This window comes from Perognathus longimembris, chromosome 10 (genome assembly GCF_023159225.1).
Source record: "Perognathus longimembris pacificus isolate PPM17 chromosome 10, ASM2315922v1, whole genome shotgun sequence".
In the NCBI taxonomy this organism is placed as follows: Eukaryota; Metazoa; Chordata; class Mammalia; order Rodentia; family Heteromyidae; genus Perognathus; species Perognathus longimembris.
Window position 1 is genome coordinate 62,890,519 of NC_063170.1, and position 20,240 is coordinate 62,910,758.

Genomic DNA, 20,240 nt, shown 5'->3' on the forward strand with positions numbered 1-20,240 from the left:
TTAGATCATTAGTGGCTGAGAAAGATTAGAAGAGATGCTTCTGGAAAATTAAGATAGATACAAAGTTATTGTAATCAGTCCATCAGGAAACATCAATGTATCCACAGACAAGTATCTGGTTTTTAAAATCACAGAACATTGAAGTCTTTCAGGTTTGGGTTTGTACTGCAGAGAAAGATTCCAGGACATAGTCAATCCCATTGACGTGCCTGTCTCATAAATGGGTTGCTATAAGTCTCATCATGGCACTGAAACTGGGTCAGCATGATAAGAGGTTAGCCATGATGATAGGGAAGCATAGTTAATGGATTGTCTACACTTGGTCACCTGAAAATGGCCCATATTCCAGTGCATACATCATAATGGCCCGGAGATACAGGACTTCTAATTTTTTCATTATGATTCTGATTTCACCCAGTGATTTACTAAAGATATTTGACTTGTGTGCCCCTGACTTGCCAAACATTGTGCTAGTGAGTGTTGATAAGAGCAATATGCCTGCAAGAAATTTGGAGAAATGTGTGGCCAAGAACAGCTGTAACTCCATATGACAAATCCATAGTAAACATAAGCCAAGTGCCAAGGGAGTATGGAGAAACACTTGTCTATGCATCACACACCAAAGGAGTGGAAGTGATTCCATGAATAAGAGTGGTCTGCAGGAGAGGCAATGGAACAAGAGTAAATAATCTAAAATGATCTATGTGCAACAAGGTAAAAATGTTCTGGGAATGCATACAAGATTGAAAAGCAGTCAGTGCAAACTTCCAAAAGAAGTAATTTCCATTTCCATAGGTGTTGTAAAGAGTTAAATATGATTATGCTCATTCAGCTTCCTATATTAAAAAAATGCAAAAAGCATCTTGCTGGGCAGTTTTATCTTTGCCTTAGCTTTTCAGCTGAAGTACTTTAAATCACTCCTAGTGCTTAGTTGATGTTGTTCCTTTTATTTATTTTGTAATCTCAAAAATAATCATGTAGGTACATATCTCTGAGAAGCAGCATGCTGTCATGAGCAAACACTGGATTGAAAACCCAAAGATCGAAATTTGGATTTAACTCAGTCACTTATTAGTTGTTTACAGGATAAGTAGAATTTAGATAATTTTAAATTTCTCTAGTTGCACTAGATCCACTAGTTTGGAATGATTATTCTATTTCTTTCTTTCTCTATTCCCCATCATCTTTCTCCCCCAAGAATATAAAATTAATATCAAAGAACTGAAAGTCACAGTTTTGGTTTAGAGTTCACATCATAGAGGGTAATCAGTATATTGTAATGACTTTTTCCTTTTCTGTGTTCCCAGTAGCTCTACTTATATTAAATAGCATACATTTTTCTAATGGGTAGACACAGTTGATTGAGCTAAGATAGATATATGGCTAAATTAATTCATAGATTTTTCCTGTAGGAATTTGAGTCTGGGATTTGCCTGAATATAGGAAAATTCAAACCAGGTATTATGCAGTTAAAGTTTCTGGGAAATCCATTGAGAATAAACAGAGGTGGTCTATACAAGAGTAAGAACATGAGGAGACCCTGCTATAAAGAGTAGAGGAAGAAATGTCCGGGCTCTGTGTGTGTGTGTGTGTGTGTGTGTGTGTGTGTGTGTGTGTGTGTGTGTCTATTGAGTTAACTGTTCTAAGTGGTTTTCCTAAATCATTCATAATTTATCAATAGTTTGCATGAGACATCTTGAATTTTCTGCATTTATTACTGTTAAACAGTACTAATTAAATTAATAAAATGATGAATGTAAAAGACTGCTAAGGATGTGTTTGTGTAAGTCGGTGTGTATAAAATGTTTACAACTTGAATTTGGTTAGCATACTTATCGAATAATGGCAAAATGCTACAGTAGGTAATAGGACCTTCCATCTCTGCGTATGTGATAAATCAAAACACACAATAGGAATGTTGAGCTAGCAAATTAATACTGAACATTCACTAAGCTGCTGTTAATTCATAAGTCTGGAAAAAAAGATCTCCCCAACTGCTCAAATTTGCTTACTCTGATTAGAATTAGTATGATACTTCAAATGACATCAAAAACTATTTTATCTCATGCTATGTTAATCACCAGTTTTAGTTTTGCTTTTTTTTTTTTTTTGTCAGTCCTGGGGCTTGAAATCAGGGCCTAGGCACTGTCCTTGAGCTTCTTTTTCTCAAGGTTACCCCTCTACCACTTAAGCCACAGTTCCACTTCCAGCTTTCTCTGTTCACGTGGTACTGAGGAATCGAACCCAGGGCTTCAAGCATGTTAGGCAAGCACTCTACCACTAAGCCACATTCCCAGCCCTAGTTTTGCTTTCCATATATGCATGCCACAATGACCCTGAATTAAATTCATTTGATCTCTGGTTCTGTCTTAAAGCTCCAAGCCAACCTCCAGCAAACATTGCCTGGAAGCTGTCAAATTCGAAGTTATGCTTGAACTGGGAGCATGTGAAAAACATGGAGAATGAGTCTGAAGTATTGGGTTACAAGGTGAGGAATTTCCCAAGAAATTCATATATCATTGCCAAATAGAAACTCATGAAGTGCATTTGACAATATGTTAAAAAAAAATAATTGTTTAGAGGCCAACTCTGCTTTCAAATTCTCCAATGCAAAGGTTGTATATCTCCATCATAAAATATAAAAGAATAAAGTTATATATTCAACAATTTCTTTACATGATGCACTTTGCTGTAGTATTACCTGATTAGAAGCTGTGAGCTCTGTAAGAGGTCAAAGAATATGTTCCAGTAGGATCTCTAGAACTCTGACTGCCGCGTGCTATGGTATTTGAATGGCATGAGGGGAACTAACAAGAGCATCTTGGCACACCCAGAGCAAATCATTTCCGTCCATGGTAATGAGTATCAACTTTTGACAGAGGAATATACTCACAGAGTTGAAATGATCCCAACCTAAGCAATGTCTTTGCACAGTAAGCACCAGAGATGATAGCACCAAGCTATTTAATTAATAGAGATATTATCGCAAAGAAGCAGCTTTTCCTTAAGAACAAATAAGCTTAAAGAAAGACACCATGGAATATTTTGATGTTAGGAATACTTACATATTTATAATTTACATGTCCTATCATAATTGTCCCGAACTTACCCTCACATCTGTTATTTACTTTATTCACGATTATTTTTTTAGATTCTGTATCGACAAAACAGACAAAGTAAAACTCACATTTTGGAAACCAACAACACCTCAGCTGAGCTCCTGGTTCCCTTTGAAGAAGACTATTTGATTGAAATAAGAACTGTGAGTGATGGCGGAGATGGAAGCAGCAGTGAAGAGATTAGGATTCCAAAAATGTCAAGTAGGTTGAGTCACCAAGGCTGGTGTCGAATTTGAAACTTGACAGCTACAGTCAGCAATCTGGGCTCCAAGCAACTTTCTGACTCCCGCTTAATTATTGAGTGAAAAGACTAAACAAATTCCTTGTATTTCCACGTTTGATTGTAAGCCAGAGGTGATACGCTAGTCTTCCTTCCAATAATTTCTGACATGCCTATGGTTTACAGTCTTCGTGTTTTCTCACTTAAAAATAAATTTTACAAAGAATCATAAGACACCTTGATGTCTGCGAGGCATGATTTCATGATTGAGTTAATTAGAGCCAAAATCAGAATATTTTCACAAGGATTCTAAAAGTTGTGTTAGGAGTGGAAATGGAAAAAAAAAAAAAAAAAAAAAAAAAAAAAAGGACATGCACCCATTCTCTTATTTCCATACTCAGGGCAGGCCATCGCCAGTTGGTCTAGGCATTCATGTTAACTTGAATCTTTTTCAATGAGCATCTCTAAGCAGGCCACCACAAGCCACTGGTTAGAGTTAGAATGTAGCAGTAATTTATTTACCATTTTTGATGATAATGAGAAAATACACATCTGAATGAAACTCTAACAAGTGCAAATAGCTAGCTGCCCAAATGTTGGCTCATTTTTTTTAATTTGTCCTCCATGTGGGTATCACAAATTTTAGCCTTTCTCTATTGTATTTTTACCTTTAAGACAGATACCTGGAGAACAGAGGGTAAAAGCACCTCCTTAAAAATGAAATATAATGTAAGTGAAATAGAATACTGTATGGCATTAGAAGGGAATAGCAGTTTGTATTTTATGTCTTGAAACAATCTATTCAGCAATTTTGTTTGATCTCATCTTTTTTTTCCTTCATATTTTGCAGGTTTAAGTTCCAGAGGAATTCAAGTCTTAGGACCTGGCACTCATTTCCTGTTGATTGTCCTGATTTTTTACTCTTTTGCTATTCAGCCACTTACACGATGAATAAATGCATAAATCTTTGGGAGTTTTCTGAACGTAAATCATTCTGCCCATGTGGTCTCCAGCCTCTTGCATAAGACATATTCTTAATACTGACTCCTTTGGAAATTTAAAAAATGTATATTATAAAGATCTTGTAAATATCTATGACACATTAATAAAAAAAAACTTTAAACACTTTAGAACTTTTAAAGTCTACACATGGTTCTAAACTAGTCTGGTGACAAAGGAGTGATGTGTCATCCAAGTGAGTTATATGAAGAGCATAAATAATGTGATGCTCATAAGAGATAAGGAGTAGGTTTAAATCTATGCACATTTTCTAAGCTCCAGAACATTTATTTCAGTATTTCAAATACTCACCCTATTCGAAATAACATGTAATTATGTCTTTGTAGATGAGATTCTTTATAAAAATAGGTGTGTTTCCAAAGCATGGTATATTTTTAACCTCTGGATCAGATTGGAATAAGAAATGTTTGTCTATCTACATGATGTTTGTTTTCCTTGACTCACTTTTTTAGAGGTCTTTGTACCAATATTGATGGAAAAAAAATGCTTTGTGATGAAGAAATAAATGAAGGAAAATGAATTCACACCTAAAACTAATCCTTTAACAATTACGGTATATAGCAAATAATTTATCATGGCACATTGTACTCTTCAGATGAGTTTTTTTATTACCCTAAGACAAAGTTGTATGCATGAATCTCAGGCACTTATTATAAATTGGTAGCACTGTGTATATAGATGTCATTTTTTTGCCATAGATCAGTTTGGGAAGAGAATGATTTGGCCAGGTTTTCAACATTTTTAGTCAAAATGTAAGTTTTGTCAAACTTATCCGTAATCATGACAATCCTACATTAATTAGGATTGAGAATGAACTTTTGTGGATTGCTTTTTCTCTACAGTGAAAATTTTTCAAACAATTATCAGCCCTTCTAACAATATAACATTTGCAGGAAATATAATATGAATGCCATTCTGTGTACTCTCCTTTCCATCATGAAACCCTGGTGGATTTTGACCCTTCTGCCATCCGAATATTTCAGTGTTTCTCGTTGTGAGGAGTGAGCTCTGAAAGAGTCACACTAATTTTGCCTTCTTAACGTGGTTCAAACTTTTCATTGCTTTGAAAATATTCTTACAATCCTCAGAATCGCCCAGACCATCTTCAAAGTTAGATTTGTCATTTTCCTCTTTGAGATACTGTAGAACATGTTGAAATGTCCCCACCGGGTGAGCTGCAGATGGACACTACCTTCCTGTCATTAGAACAATGTGCTCCTGGCCTGCAGGACTGCCAAGCACAAAGTACAGGTTAATGAGCCCATTGTCCTCCATAATGCAAGGAGCTGCCTGTGGATATATGGAGACAAAACAAGATACACCAATGACCATTTGACACACACACTTGCTAACAGCTGTGTGTCTAAGACACAACTGTGTCTGTGTTAAACTTTGCTCTCCAAACACACTCCCACAAATCCCATCTAAACTTTTGTGTCTGCCACCACTGGAAAGATGAGTTTCAAGTAGGAATCCTTCCTAATTCCCTGTGACAGATGATGATAGGTATGTTCTAAACTCAGTGAGAGATAATATCTGTGTCTTCCTTACGTAGTGGGCATGGTGGAGGCCGATGAGAAATAAATTGGTAAATCTGTACTTTTGCCAGCCCCGTGGACTCGATACACAGTCACGTGAATTTCTGCAAAAGCTGAATCAGGTCTTACCTGTCTTACATACATTGGCAGAGTACTGTAGTTCATTATTATTGAGTATTAAAGTGCTGTATTATTCACGATTCTATCATTTACATTTTCCGTAATCCATCCTGAACTTTTAAAAAATATAACCTAGCATTTACCTGTGTGTGTCCTATGGTTCAGTTTGAAATCTTGACACTTAGACCTGAGACACATCATTTAGCATCCCCATTTCACTCATATCAGCATTAGAGGTCATAATATTGATAGAGTATTTGAAGTGATGCATCCAATCCCATAAGCTGTCTAATATGTGGAATTGCTGCCTTTTGCTACTGTGAAGTCTGCCCCAATGACATATGTTACTGCTTTTCCGTAAGTGTCCAATGTACGGTGACAATGCATTCAACCTTTATTTGTATCAGAAGCCAAAGTAGCTGGAAGCCAAATGAATTGTCTACCTACCGGATGCTCAGCGGCCCCATAGAAGGAAACCAGTGGTGTCTACCAGTCTTTCTCACTTCAGGGCAATCTCCTTTATGAAGTATGTACCGCTCTGGCATTCGGCAAGGGTGTCCGGGAGATCCCTTTAATGACTGAGTTGATTGTTCTTAGAAGGTGTTATCCACATGATAATTCATTTTCATACTTCCTACAGGAGACAGAAAAGATGAAATGATGACTGGACACAGCCAAGGAATGATCCAACAATAAGGATCAGGAGACTTGCTTAACAGGTGAAGAGTGGCCCCATGAAACTAATTTTGAAGTCAACCCTGATAAAGCTGACCTCACTGGACTCCATTTTCTCTCATATATTGTCCACACTCTTACCCTTTCTGATCAGTGTCTCTTCTCTAATAATCCATGGCTCACAGGAGGACTACACCTGCTGTTTTCAAAGCAGGTATAAGTGGTAACCATATGGATTTCACATTGACTAATCATGATAATTGGCAGGTAAAGCTAGTACTTTTATATTTGTCTACATTGGCCATTTCTATTTTATTTTAGATTTCATACTCCTGGTATTATCATTTATTACCTTATTATAAAGCTCTATTTATTTCTATGTTGACTTTTTTGGTGGGACAGGACTGAGGTTTGAACTCAAAGCTCTGTGCTTGCAATGTCCATTTGAGCCACATTCTTAACCCTTTGTGCTTTATTTTCAAGATAGGGTTCTATGTTTAGCTGGAATGACAGAGGTATACCACCATACCTAGCTCATATTGGTTGAGAATGAGTTGTTTGTGTGTGTCTGTGTGTGTACGTATGTTTGCTCTTTGGTTTTCTTGTTTTGCTTTTCCTTTTAATGGTACTAGGTTTGAACTCAGGGACTCATGCTTGCTAGGCAGGTATTCTACCACTTGAATAATAACCCAGGATCTTTTTACTATAGTTATTTTTTCATAAAGGATCTCATGTTTTGGTTTGTTGTTGTTGTTTTGCTTTGGTCATGGAGCTTGAATTTCAGGGCCTGGGCACTGTCTCTGAGGCTCCTTTGCTCAAGGCTCTACTACTTTGAGTCACAATACCACTTTCACTTTTCTGGCAGATAATTGGAGAAAAGAGCATCACAGACATTCCTTTCCAGGCGTGATTCTAACTTTGATCCTCAGATCTCTCCTTCCTGAGTGGCTAGGGTTACAGCATGAGTCACCCTCTACCCAATTCAGGTTTTAATTGGTCTAATCTGCACTATGAACTCTCTATCCTTCCACATACCTGGGATTGTAGTCTGATGCCAATAAGGTCTTACTGGTTGAGATGAGGTTTCATCAATATTTAGGCTAGGGCTGTCTTACAAAGGGTTGGTTAATCTCATTCTTTACAGGGAGTTCAGATTATAGACTATAGGAGCCTTCATACATAGTTCTCTCATTGTGTTCAGTCATATATTTGTATGACCAAAAAATAAATAAAACCCCAAACAGAAAACAGAGTATCTCATATATTTTATTTTTCCCTAGTACCAAGGGTTTGAACTCAGAATTTGTCACTTAATGGACTTCTTTGTTCGGGCTATCACTTTATCATTTGTGCCAAGCCATTAGTCCAACTTTTCACTTGTTAATAGAAAATGGAGTGTCACAGACTTTTATTCCCTGATTGACTTTGAACTCTAACCCTGTTTTCAGCATTCTTAGTATCTAACATCACACATGTAAAGCACTGGCACCTGGCTTTCTATTGTGTTTAAGAATTGACAGCATGGGGGCTGGGGATATAGCCTAGTGGCAAGAGTGCCTGCCTCATATACACGAGGCCCTAGGTTCGATTCCCCAGCACCACATATACAGAAAACGGCCAGAAGCGGCGCTGTGGCTCAAGTGGCAGAGTGCTAGCCTTGAGCGGGAAGAAGCCAGGGACAGTGCTCAGGCCCTGAGTCCAAGGCCCAGGACTGGCCAAAAAAACAAACAAACAAAAAAAAAAAAGAATTGACAGCATGATATAGTGTATCATATATGGTATAGTCTTAGAGAAAATTATTCTTACAATATGGACTTGCTTTCTTGATTGTTTAATACAGGCAACTGTTGGGACAACTTCTTTGTGCTTCATTTGTTTTCAGAAAACAAACACAGAGTCAAATAGTAAACTAACCTAAAACCTAGACTTGGCTGGGTAAATAATATACCCATGGCACAAATGTAATAAATAAAAATTAAATTTGGGAAATGTAAATTTTTTTATGAAACAAGAGAAATGCTACTTACTTTTTTTTGCTATTTTTCATAACATACACTCTAAAATCTAGTTAGACTTCAGAATGTATTTATTTTGCTCAGAGGAAATCTCTAGAGATGGGAAAACTTGATAACTCTTTGAATAAAGGTAGCAAGCAGCAGCTCCAAGATAGAGGAAAGAAACACTGTTATGAAATATTTCTCTCCATACCCCCATCAAAAACTAGGAAGTGGGGTAGTCTGAAATGTTTGCAGGATTAACACATTAGTTTGGAACTGAATGTTGTATTGGAAAAGGTCCTACTCTTGGGCAGTGCTAATTAATATTTATAAGTCACTTTAAAGATGAAAAGTACTACATAAATTCTAATAATTCTTATTATGATGTCTTTTTCCCCCCAGAACCATATTGATGCTTTGCGATCGCACTCTGAAAAAGCATGCATTAGTGACTGAGGCTAGGTACTATGCCTGGAGGAAAAGAGTAATTGGGAAGCTTGAAAGGTAATAATTTGGAGATACTGAAATTTTAGATGAACTCTTAATAGGCTGCAAAGACTAAGTAATTTCAATTCAAACATGAAGCCATCTAAATATATTCCTGATTGAATTTTCAACTTATAAATCGAATATCATAGCAACTGAATTTTCTCCTTCAACGATATATGTATAGACCCATAGCCAACCTCACGAATTTTTGAGCTAGTAATGATAATAACTTTAGACAATTTTTATTCCTGTAAGTGCAATGGTTACAAAATCTACCAAGCCAAATTTGTGCAGATTAAATGCAGCATATTTTTGTTGTTGTTGACAGCATAATCAAATATATTACTAGACTCCTCAGTCAGATTATTTCCTTTACATGTTTGTAAGAGCAAGTTGTCGTCAGAATTATCACTGCATTTAGGTTTGCAAATGCATACAAAATTTTCTCCTGTTCAAGTTCTAAATTCTTCCAGCAGTTTCCAGAAGTTTCTAAAAGATATTCCTAAATGCAAGAACAGAGCTTACTATATTTTAAGCAGTGCTAAAAATTAATGTTTTAAGCTAGGTGATAGCTAAAGACAGAAATATAATTCGTTACAAGTTTGAAAGCCCAGAACTTTAACTCAAATTATATAATGGACTTACTGAAAATTATGAAGAGGAAAAAAAATACTTCTAAGAATGACAAGAACTTGGGCACTGTTTGTCCAATAGGAATTCCAACCACAGGCAAGTTAGATATTATTAGGCTCTTTATTTGAAGAGTGAAATAATTGTCAGTTATACTCACATTTAGCATAAATCTCGCTCGCACTGGGAGATTCTGGGGCTTATTTCCTCCATGACGCAAACAGGGTAAACTAGTGAATAAGCCTTCTCTTTGAGATGGGGTATTTTCCCTTTTTAGTGTTCCTCTTCTGTTTGTCATAGTCCTTTTGAGTTGTGACCCATGTCGTACACTAAGTAATATAAATCACATAACAATATGCTGAGGTGGAGAGACCACTGGGCTAGCCAACACTAATGGAGTAACCGTAAACACAACTCTTATTTGCTCTGAATGAAGAAGGAGAATAATATCTCTTCCCCACTGACTTTATGGGAGGTCATTCTAGGGAATGCATAAAATTAAGTCTGGAAAAACAGTTTATAGATTTCAAGAGTTTAAAAATCAAAAGAGGTTCTCAATGTCTCATACTCTGTGCACATTCACTTTTTGGTGAAGAGTATGATTGACTTTCAAATGAGCCTGTCAAGCCCTCTCTGAGATCATTCTAATTATGTCAATTCCTAATTTTACTGAATGTCTGCATGTGGCTGATCTTATTAATATCGCCATTGTTTTTTTAACAGCTTATTACTTTATATTCATTAACATAAACACTTCATATTAAGCTTTCATGAACTCTCAAGTGTTTCATGTAAGAAAATAGGGCAACACGTTTCAAGATGATAGGTATAAATTCAAGATGTCTGCTTACAACCACGTGCAGATGGCTAACAATAATATATATATATATATTTTTTTTTTTTTTTGCGAGTCCTGGGGCTTGAATTCAAGGCCTGAGCACTATCCTGGAGCTTCTTTTGCTCTACCACTTGAGCCACAGTGTGACTAATAATAAAAGATTCTTACCACAAACGCCTTCCAGTTATCTAGATTTACTGACATCCTGGCAACATCATGCTACACATGACAGAGACATTTTAATTTTATGTGTATTTTACAAACAAAATTAGATAATTAAGTAAAAAATCAAGTGACCAAAGAACTTTATTCCAAATGACATTAGGCAACTAGGACAGAATATTAATCATTTTATAAGACTACTTGAGCTTAACAAAATGTCAAACTAAGAAATGAAAACTGTTTTTGTCTTCATTTAAAAAAAATACAAATACTCTCACACCTGTAATCCTAGCGATTCAGAAGGCTGAGATTCATGGATCATGGCTCAAAGCCCACCAGGCAGGAAAGTCCATAAGACTCTTAACTTCAATTAACCACCAAAATGCCAGAAGTGGAGCCGTGGCTCAAAAGTAGAACACTAACCTTGAGCAAAAAAGCTTAGGACCAGTATTCAGGTCCTGGGTTCAAGCCTGGATTCAAGCCCCTGGACTGGCGAGTGTATGCGTGTGCACAACACACACACACACACACACACACACACACACACACATCTGCACTTAGTAAAACTCATGATTAAGCTTGAAGAACTGTGTGGTTTGTTGTTCCCTGACATTCTTCTTTTGTGACTCAGACATTTGCGTATGCATTTTCTTCCTTCATAGAATATTCTCATTCCTTTGACTACCCTGGAACAGCATCTCAGTCACTACCTCCCTGGCTGAGTGCTGGGACTGTGTGGCTCTCTGTCTGCTCTCCCTTCTGACATTGTGGGTGACCATGCATCCTTTGAGACCCTTGCAAACTTCTCCATCACACCATATAGCACCTAGTTTTTCAACTGTGCTTTGCTACTGCTTCTCTCCTATGAGAATGAATTAATTGGGGATTATGAGTTCTCCAGCACTGATTAATATTCTGGGGATGTAATGACTTTGTGAAAACCATAAGCAGTGCAAGAAGTCAGGTGGGAAGACAAGGAATACAATTTTGTGTTTCCTGAATGTATAGCATTAGCCATATATATATTTTTTTAAATTTAAAAACAGAGCTGTGAAATTGCAATGTTAAATACTTAGCTTGCTTGTTTCTTAAAAAAGATTTATAAATATATGTCAGCATAGAAAGAAAATCAAGCATGTTCTCAACAGGAATCTTTTGTTCAATTCATCTCAGGCAAGCTAAAGGGGAAAAAAAAAACATTTTAAGAAATTGTGACAAGTGACTTCATAAGAATTATGTTCTGGGATATTTAAATTAAGATGATTCTCTTATCTGGTATGTTAATTGCTTAGTCCCTGTCTTGGTCCCTTTGGGGGTGCTGGTACTTATAGACATAGTACAAAAAAAATTAGATCATTGGTGGCAAATCATAGAAGCAGAGACTGGACCCACCCTTTTCTCTGTCTCCCTCACTTCCTGGATGTCACAGGGTTTATGCTTTCCTCTGAAACATGCTGATACAACTGAGCCATCTGAGCATAGACTGAAAGCCCTGCAAACGCAATACAAAGAAGAACTTTCTTCCTTTAAGTCAATTCACTTCAAGTATTTGTTACAGCCATAGAAATGTGACTCCCTTTTCTTTTCTGTTTTGGGTTGTTTGTTTTGTTTTGCTTAAATAATATTTACTTGTTTATTTTTTCTCCTTTATTTTTATTGTAAAAGTGTTGTACAGACGGGCTACTGTCACATATACACAGTAAGGAAATGAATACAATTATTATTGAACATTGTTCTAATTATTCATGTTGCTTTGATTCCAACCATACCCTTTGAACAGATTTAAAGTCATTCTAGAGCTTTGTGGTAAATTTTTTTTTCAAAAAAGACATTTAGCTTTTTTGTTGTTTTTCTTGTAAGATAAATCACTTATTTTTTCAGGTATCTCTTACAGATGATTCCTAGCATGATGGCTTCATCATTTAAATACTAGGATATCTCAGAGTAAGCAATATAGTAGAGATAATAGTGATCATTCAATTATCTTCAGTTCGTAATTCCTGGAATTTCTGAATAGGTGAACTTATGTGATGGAAGAATTTTTGAAGATGTGATTAAGGATCTCCCTGGAAGGAGAGAATCTTAGATTATCAGAGTGAGCCAAATGAAGATATAAGGCTGGTATGATAATGGAGGCAGAACACAACCTATAATTACAGCTGATAGAAGAAAGAGTGTGGGCTACTGCTGATACTGAATGTTAAGGAAGGGGCCACAACCAAAGGAATGTGTCCTGCTTTTAACAACTAGAAAAAGCAACAAAAAAAGATTTTTCTTTAAAGCCTGCAGAAGAAATGAAACCCTGCCAAGAACCTTGATTTTTATCCCAGTGAAATCCATTTTGTGTTTTTGTAATTTTGCGGCCCAGCAGTGGCAGGAATAAAAATGTATGGGGGCGGGGGGGAAAAACTTGCCAAGTTTACATGGGGCATAGATAGAAACAAAGAAAAGATCCTGGGAGGCTGAGAGGGAACCCATTTTACTTAATTTCATTGTAGAAAGAACGAAAAAAAAAAGTACACCTGCACACACACATATATATATACAAATATACACATGTATACAACTACATATGTATACTCAAATGTATGTGTGCATTACAGAGATTTATGTCACAACTGATTCTATTCTTCATCCTTGATTTTGAATTTTAGAAAGTAGCACATTAGTGAAAGAGAGATACAGTGGGTACTCAAGTGCTACTAAACCTTGTTTATATAGCCTATTTATTCATCAGATGCCAGACACTTGTCAAACTAGGTAATAGCTTAAAGAAATTATAGTATATTTTTCCTCCGGTAGCCATTAATTCAGGTTATATGTAAATCTAATTTTATCTGTGTTTTTCCTCATTTTTAACTTCAAAAAACATTTAATATTTAAAGAACTTGGTTTGCTTTTACAGAGTTGTGTGAGCATTCTTCAAAAGAAGAATCAGGTAGAGTTAACCATTCCAAGCAAGAATGAGATTACTATTAGGTTATTCCATCATTTGACCTGCCATTTATTCCATTACATAAAAAGAGGAGCTGTTGGATCCAAGAGAGACTGGTCGATTAAAGTAAAGGAAATGCACACATCACTGGGTCCAGAAGTCACAAGGTCACAGAGATGGTGGCTGAATGACCACAATCAACTTATCCTTGTGAGAAAATAATTGCAAAGAAATGTCCTACATTTAGATATGTGGTAGATGTTAGTTCACAAAGGGCACAGGCACTTTGAGAAATTCCTTTTGAGTTTTAATGTGTTATGGTGGTGCAGTGCAAAATTAGTCACAACCCCCCTATGTTTTTATAAATCACACGAGATTTTCTTTTCTTCCTCTGAGATTCTATATTGGAAGTTAAGAGAAAGAGGGAGAGGGAGGGAGAGAGAGAGAGAGAGAGAGAGAGAGAGAGAGAGAGAGAGAGACAGACAGACAGACAGACAGACAGAGAGAGACAGAGACACAGACAGAGACAGAGACACAGAGACAGAGACAGAGACACAGAGACAAAGACAGACACAGATGGAATTCTCAAAATGCTAGCTAGCATCCTAAGCTTATGAAAGACTCTTCTCAGTGAAACCTACCAATCACTTATATGTAGGAACACAACCCTTCTGGCAGCTTCACAAGATACTTTGTGGATCTAATGACTCCCGAGAGGTCCTGCAGTCTAGAAACTCAATACCTTGGTCGAATGCAATATATCCCACAGTATTCAATTGCATTAAAAATCCTTTGTGAGAATTTACAGAATTGTCCATCATCTCTGACTACAGCGCATGGAGAAATGCTTGTTGGATGTTATTCCAAGCCATCCAGTACTGTGTCCTTTCAGGAGGGTTCAGTTTCCTTACAGGGATGAGATGTTCTCTTCGTAGTAGCACAGGCCTTTCCCGCAGAGCCAGTCTTTGGCTGGAAGAATGGTTTCTACTGTTCCTGGGCCCAGGTGCAAGCTGAATGGACTACAGGGAATAGATGCCTTCTTGGGGACCAATTTACCCAAAAAGGTTTTTCTCCTTTCTCTATCTCAGCCCATAGCAGTCCTTGCTATCTGTCGCTCTATGTGTGCCCCATCCGGAGGGACTACATATCTACTTCATGTGGAAGAGGAGCAGACAGATAAGAGCTATTGTTGGTAAATGAGACAACGGTGACTTTTTGGGCAAGCAATTATGTAAAACCCCAGCTTAACAGCTTCTCTCATCCTTGCAGGGATCTCATTGCCTGTCTCAGCCAATGGCCTTGAGCCTAGGCAGGGAGCGGCAAGAGCTCCTTCGGCTCTTAGGAGAGGGATGAAATGGACCCTAGGGTCTCTTAGTCAGGAATTGCCTGCAAAGAGTAAAAGAGAAACAAAATGATTAGCCAGACAATTAGGACCCAACCAAATCACAAGTTGATTTTATCAAAGCCCCCCCCTTCCTTATTTTAAACAACTATTGATACAGAATATCTCCTGTTGCTAACCATTTATTGTATGTTTATTGTGCTCTGGACACACACATCATATATCCATGTTATATATAATACCTTTATTGTTTCTAACAAAAAAAATTCAAAAGTAGTATCTCTTAGGCTGGTTGTATAAATCCAAGATGAAAGCTAACAGAGAAGAAATGGTTTGCTCAGTCATTATTCTGTGGGAAAATGATAGACCAGAAGTTCAAATACAGTCAATACACTTAGGTAATCTATCCTTATGAAGCACAGGGCTGTCTGGGCTGACTCCATTCCTATGCTGAATCTCTTCCACTTTCTTCACACAGGCTTTGCTACTCTACTTCATCCTTTCCTCTACTTGGCCTTCAGTCACAGAGATTTCAACTCACTGGTCTAGCTTGTAATGGGCCATTGCCCAACATTTGTGCCATTTCCCAATAAATCTGCCTTGGAAATCCGTGTTGTAGAGGCCCAGGAGCAAAAAATAGATGTGTGCGACAGGAGGGGAAAGTAGTCCTGTGGTCCTTGTTTGCTTTTCTTTATATGTTTTACATTTAGCTTCCTGGAAGGAGCTACCAGAGATAGAGAATATATGTTCACTTAGGTCCCTGAGGGAATAAGCCATCCAAATCAACTCTAGCAGACTCCTGAGGTGTGACTGAAATGATTCCAGGGAATGGATGTTGTGTTGAAGAAGTAGGCACCAGAGAAGAGATGAAAGTATATTTCTGTGTCAGAGTGTATACTGCAGTGCGAAAGACCAGATAGCAGAGGTATTGATGATGACAGTGGCTTATTTAAGGAAAAGAAGCAAAGATAAATCAGTATATGAACATGTGTGCCAGAAAGTAATTTGGGCTTAGGGTTGGCCACTAGTTACAAATTCTCACTGCGTGTCACACCCTATGTTATTTAGTCTTGCTTTCATTCACTCTTCAAAAATACAACAGTACCTCCCTCATAAGATGTTGTAAAAATGAAATGGAAAAAAAAAACACCTGGAAATGTATGAAGCTTTACTAGAATAGTGGTTCTTACTAACAATAAAATATGTGACTTCTAAAATCACTGATAGTTAGGTGGCAGTGGCTCATGCCTGTAATCCTAGCCATTCCAGGGGCTGAGATCTGAGGATCACAGTTCAAAGCTAGCACAAGGGGGAAAGATTGTGAGACTCTTACCCCAATTAACCACCAGAAAACTAGAAGTAGAGCTGTGGCTCAAAGTTATAGTTCTCTAGGCTTCATCAAAAGAGCTCAGCGCTGAGGACAGCGCTGAGGACCTGAGTTCAAGCCTCAAGCCTAACCAAAAATAAAAAAAAAAACAAATAAAATAATTGACAAGCCTTCAATAATGGGTGACTCTTTACATATATCATATTTATTATCTCCCCATTGTTTTAAGGTAAGTATTGCACCCATTTAAAAAATGGAACACGCAGGCAAGTTTGCTACCCAAGGCTTGACTGCTAATACATGTCCTAGTTATGACTATGGAAGAGTCCTTCTGAATACTCCTGAAACACACACACACACACACACACACACACACACACACACACACACCACTCCAAGTATGTTTTCTTTAATGGTAGTGGTGGTAGTACCCTACATCTGTGTGTGTTTGTGTGTGTGTCTGTGTCTGTATTTAGTGTTTTCCATAAGAAAGGCACAGCCACCATGCCATGCACTTTGAGGCGCTTGTTTACCTGTGGAGATTCATGAGCACAAATCTAAGAATGTGCCCTCACCTTCAGTGGCCTCATGTGCCCTCTTGCACAGATAGTAAGGCACTGCTGTAAGAGCCTGGCTCCATTCAGAAATGGTAATGAGGATGGCTAATTGGTCTATGTAGGGAGCAAGCCCACGACCTTGGCCTCATTAGTCACTTGCTGTAATCATCAGAGCCAAGCCACTTGCAGGTGGCTATGCCTGGTATCAGTGTTCTGCATCTCATTTCCTGAAAATGTCAATGTTTGGTAATATAAATATGACTTATAATCCTGAGATGATTGTACAGGTACTAATGGAATGGGTTTGTGGTATTGATTTTCAATAACTCATTTGCTATAATCAGCTTAACTTCATCTACTAGGATGCAAATTTCTCATTCTGGTCTCAAACATGGAACAAGAAAAGGATTTTAGCCCATTCTGCTGTCACTTTGGATCCTTTATGGAGGTAGACTGGGTATAAATCTTAAATAAATCAACTCTACTGTCTCCCAGATTTTCATAATCTCGCAAGATTGATTTTCTTTCCCTTAATCTATATCTAATAAAAGGAATATTTTCCTTGGAGACATGGCCCATCATTTTATCTATTTGTATTCTCATAGATGACATCTTTCCTATTTAAAGAGAAGCAAAGCATCTCAGGGGAAGGTAGCTTTAGTCAGGAGTCAGGCCTGCAGGAATATTAGGGAGAAGGAAATACTCCTTTTTGCTCTCTGATTTGCCACCATGATCTAAGATACCAAGGTGTTTTGTTTTTTTCTCCTACTCTGTAGAAGAGTCTAAGGAATTGGAAACTATTTTTTTTTCTGTAGGAATAAACGCAAGCCAGAAGTAGGGAAGTTGAACAGAAATAATAATAAAGAATATTATTCAGATCACAGTCTGCACATGGCTAAAATTTGTATGTTTATTGTAGCACTGAATTTTTCTACGACCCTGACATGTGGATCCATAATCATATCAGTGTCTTGCAGATGTTATCACAATTAGAAAAATAGGTCCAAAGTCAGGCAGCTACACTGAAGACTAGAACTCAAACCAAGACAACTCTACTCCAGAGCCCCAAAGCCCATCTCTCGAGCAAAGCTTTAGGTTAGATCCTATTTCAGATGAGATCGGACGCGTTCAGGGTGATATGGCCGTAGACTAGATCCTATTTCAGATCTCAGTTCTAGGCAATTAGCAAAATATTTCACAGCTATGAGCCTTAGTTCCCTTGGCTTAAAGTGTAGGTAGTACTGGTCACTTTCAATAGAAATAATGCATGGAGAAAATAAGTATGCTACACAGCCCATGGCGGGCAGCGGGGGCAACCTCAATGAATGATACCCACAGTTTCTGTTATTTTGTCATTAGTTCTATGACTGGGTATTACATTCATTAGAACTGAAGAGTTACATGGTTTTTTTTTTTTTTTTTTTCAATGAATGTGGATTGATCATCTTTAGTCTTCGGTCTTGTTGGTGGCTATAAGGCTCAATAGAAACCTGTGAACACACTTTAAAAATAAAGAGTTATGAAGGTATTAAGGCTATAACCATGGAAGGACTTGGAAAAATTATACTAAGTGAAGTGAACCAGACCCAAAGAAACATGGAGTCCATGGTCTCCCTCATAGGGAATAATTAGCACAGGTTTAGACTAGTCACAGCAGAGGATCACAAGAGCCTAATAGCTATGCCCTTATGAATGCATAAGATAATGCTAAGTGAAATGAACTCCATGTTGTGGAAATGAGTGTTATATCACTGTTGTAATTACTTTCAACATGCCATGTGAAACCATAGCTTCTATTGTTGATGATCCTCTTGTATCCCCTTCCTGTGGTTGTACCCGCACTATCACTCTATCTTATCTAAGTACCCTGGATACTGTATATACTGGTATTAGAACTAGGGAAGTGAAAGGGAATACCAAAATCAAGAGACACAGGATAAAAAGACAAACGACTCCAAAAGCAATACTTGCAAAACTGTTTGGTGTAAACCAACTGAACAACTCATGGGGGAGAGGGAAAGGGGGAAGGGAGGAGGAGGTAACAAACAGTACAAGAAATGTACCCAATGCATAACGTATGAAACTGTAACCTCTATGTACATCACTTTGACAATAAATAAGAAAAAATCCTCAAAAAATATATGAATAAAAATTTAAAAAGTGGGTGGGGAGACAAGGGATGTAGCTCTGTGGTACTGTGTGTGCCTAGTTTTATGCAAGGCCCCAAGTTCTATCTCTAGCAAATGAAAACACAGAGCAAGGTGCAGAATGTTACGCAGATATATATATATATATATATATATATATATATATATATATTTAAACAGTACCTGCTTGAAGATATGTATTGAAGTGCACATAAGAAGCCAACAGTAATGAATATTTGCCATGTAAATTGGGAAAGACTGATATTTCTCTGTATGTCCTGTTACATATTTTTGAAATTTGTGTCATATATCATATATATATATATATATATATATATATATATAGCCAAGCAGTGGTGCCTCATACAAAAAAAAGGCTATAACCAATTGCAAGTCTATTTGCAATACACAGAAGGCTGATTCCTGCTTATCAAACATGTCTACTTAGGAAGTGCTAGGTTAAATGGGAGTGAGAAATAGATCGCTTTGGTGAGGGAAAAGTATTTGGAGTGCAACCCATGCTGTATTTGAAGATATATTATGTATACCTATGAAGTAAAAATAACCTTTTAATTATAGTAATTTTTTCATCCTAGCTTCTGTCTGTGCATAAACACACATGCAAATACACATACACATGTATTTGTATTCTCTTAACACTGCCACTCTGGGAACAAAGCTTCCATCTCATGAATGCTTGAAGAATAAGCCACACTAGACCACAGCAGTGTGGACTCCAGTGAGGCTCATAGATGGACAGCCACTGGGGTTTGCCATCCTGTTGGAGGCTCATTGGTTCAATATAAGGCATGCAAACCAGGTGGGTGAGTTTATTTGAGTACCTGTCTATTAAGACAGGATTCAGATAACATGGACAGGCAATTATTTCAAGGAAGTATCAATTCTCCCCTTCTGAAATATCTGCTGGAGGAGAGAGAGGCAAAAATAATTCCAGTGGCTGCAGCTACTGCTGGATATGGGGCTTAGAGTTGATCATGATTGCTTATAAACATTCAACATTATCACTTTGATGGCACACTTCAATCATTCCAATAAAAACAGTGGGTATTTGAACATGTGAGTGTTGTGTCTGAGTTGAGAACATATATTTAGAAGGTGACTGC

At 37.4% G+C, this 20,240-nt stretch overlaps 1 protein-coding gene across 1 annotated transcript in view; it reads left to right on the forward strand.

Moving 5' to 3' along the window:
- Cntn6 (contactin 6) overlaps positions 1–4,467 on the forward strand; it is a 181,599-nt gene extending 177,132 nt beyond the window's left edge. Inside the window, exons 20-22 of the mRNA XM_048354889.1 lie at positions 2,376–2,488; positions 3,152–3,320; positions 4,190–4,467. Of these exons, the coding sequence (XP_048210846.1) occupies positions 2,376–2,488; positions 3,152–3,320; positions 4,190–4,290 (383 nt within the window). The 3' untranslated portion in view covers positions 4,291–4,467. The remainder of the gene's footprint in view (positions 1–2,375; positions 2,489–3,151; positions 3,321–4,189) is intronic.
- Positions 4,468–20,240: the final 15,773 nt, after the last annotated feature.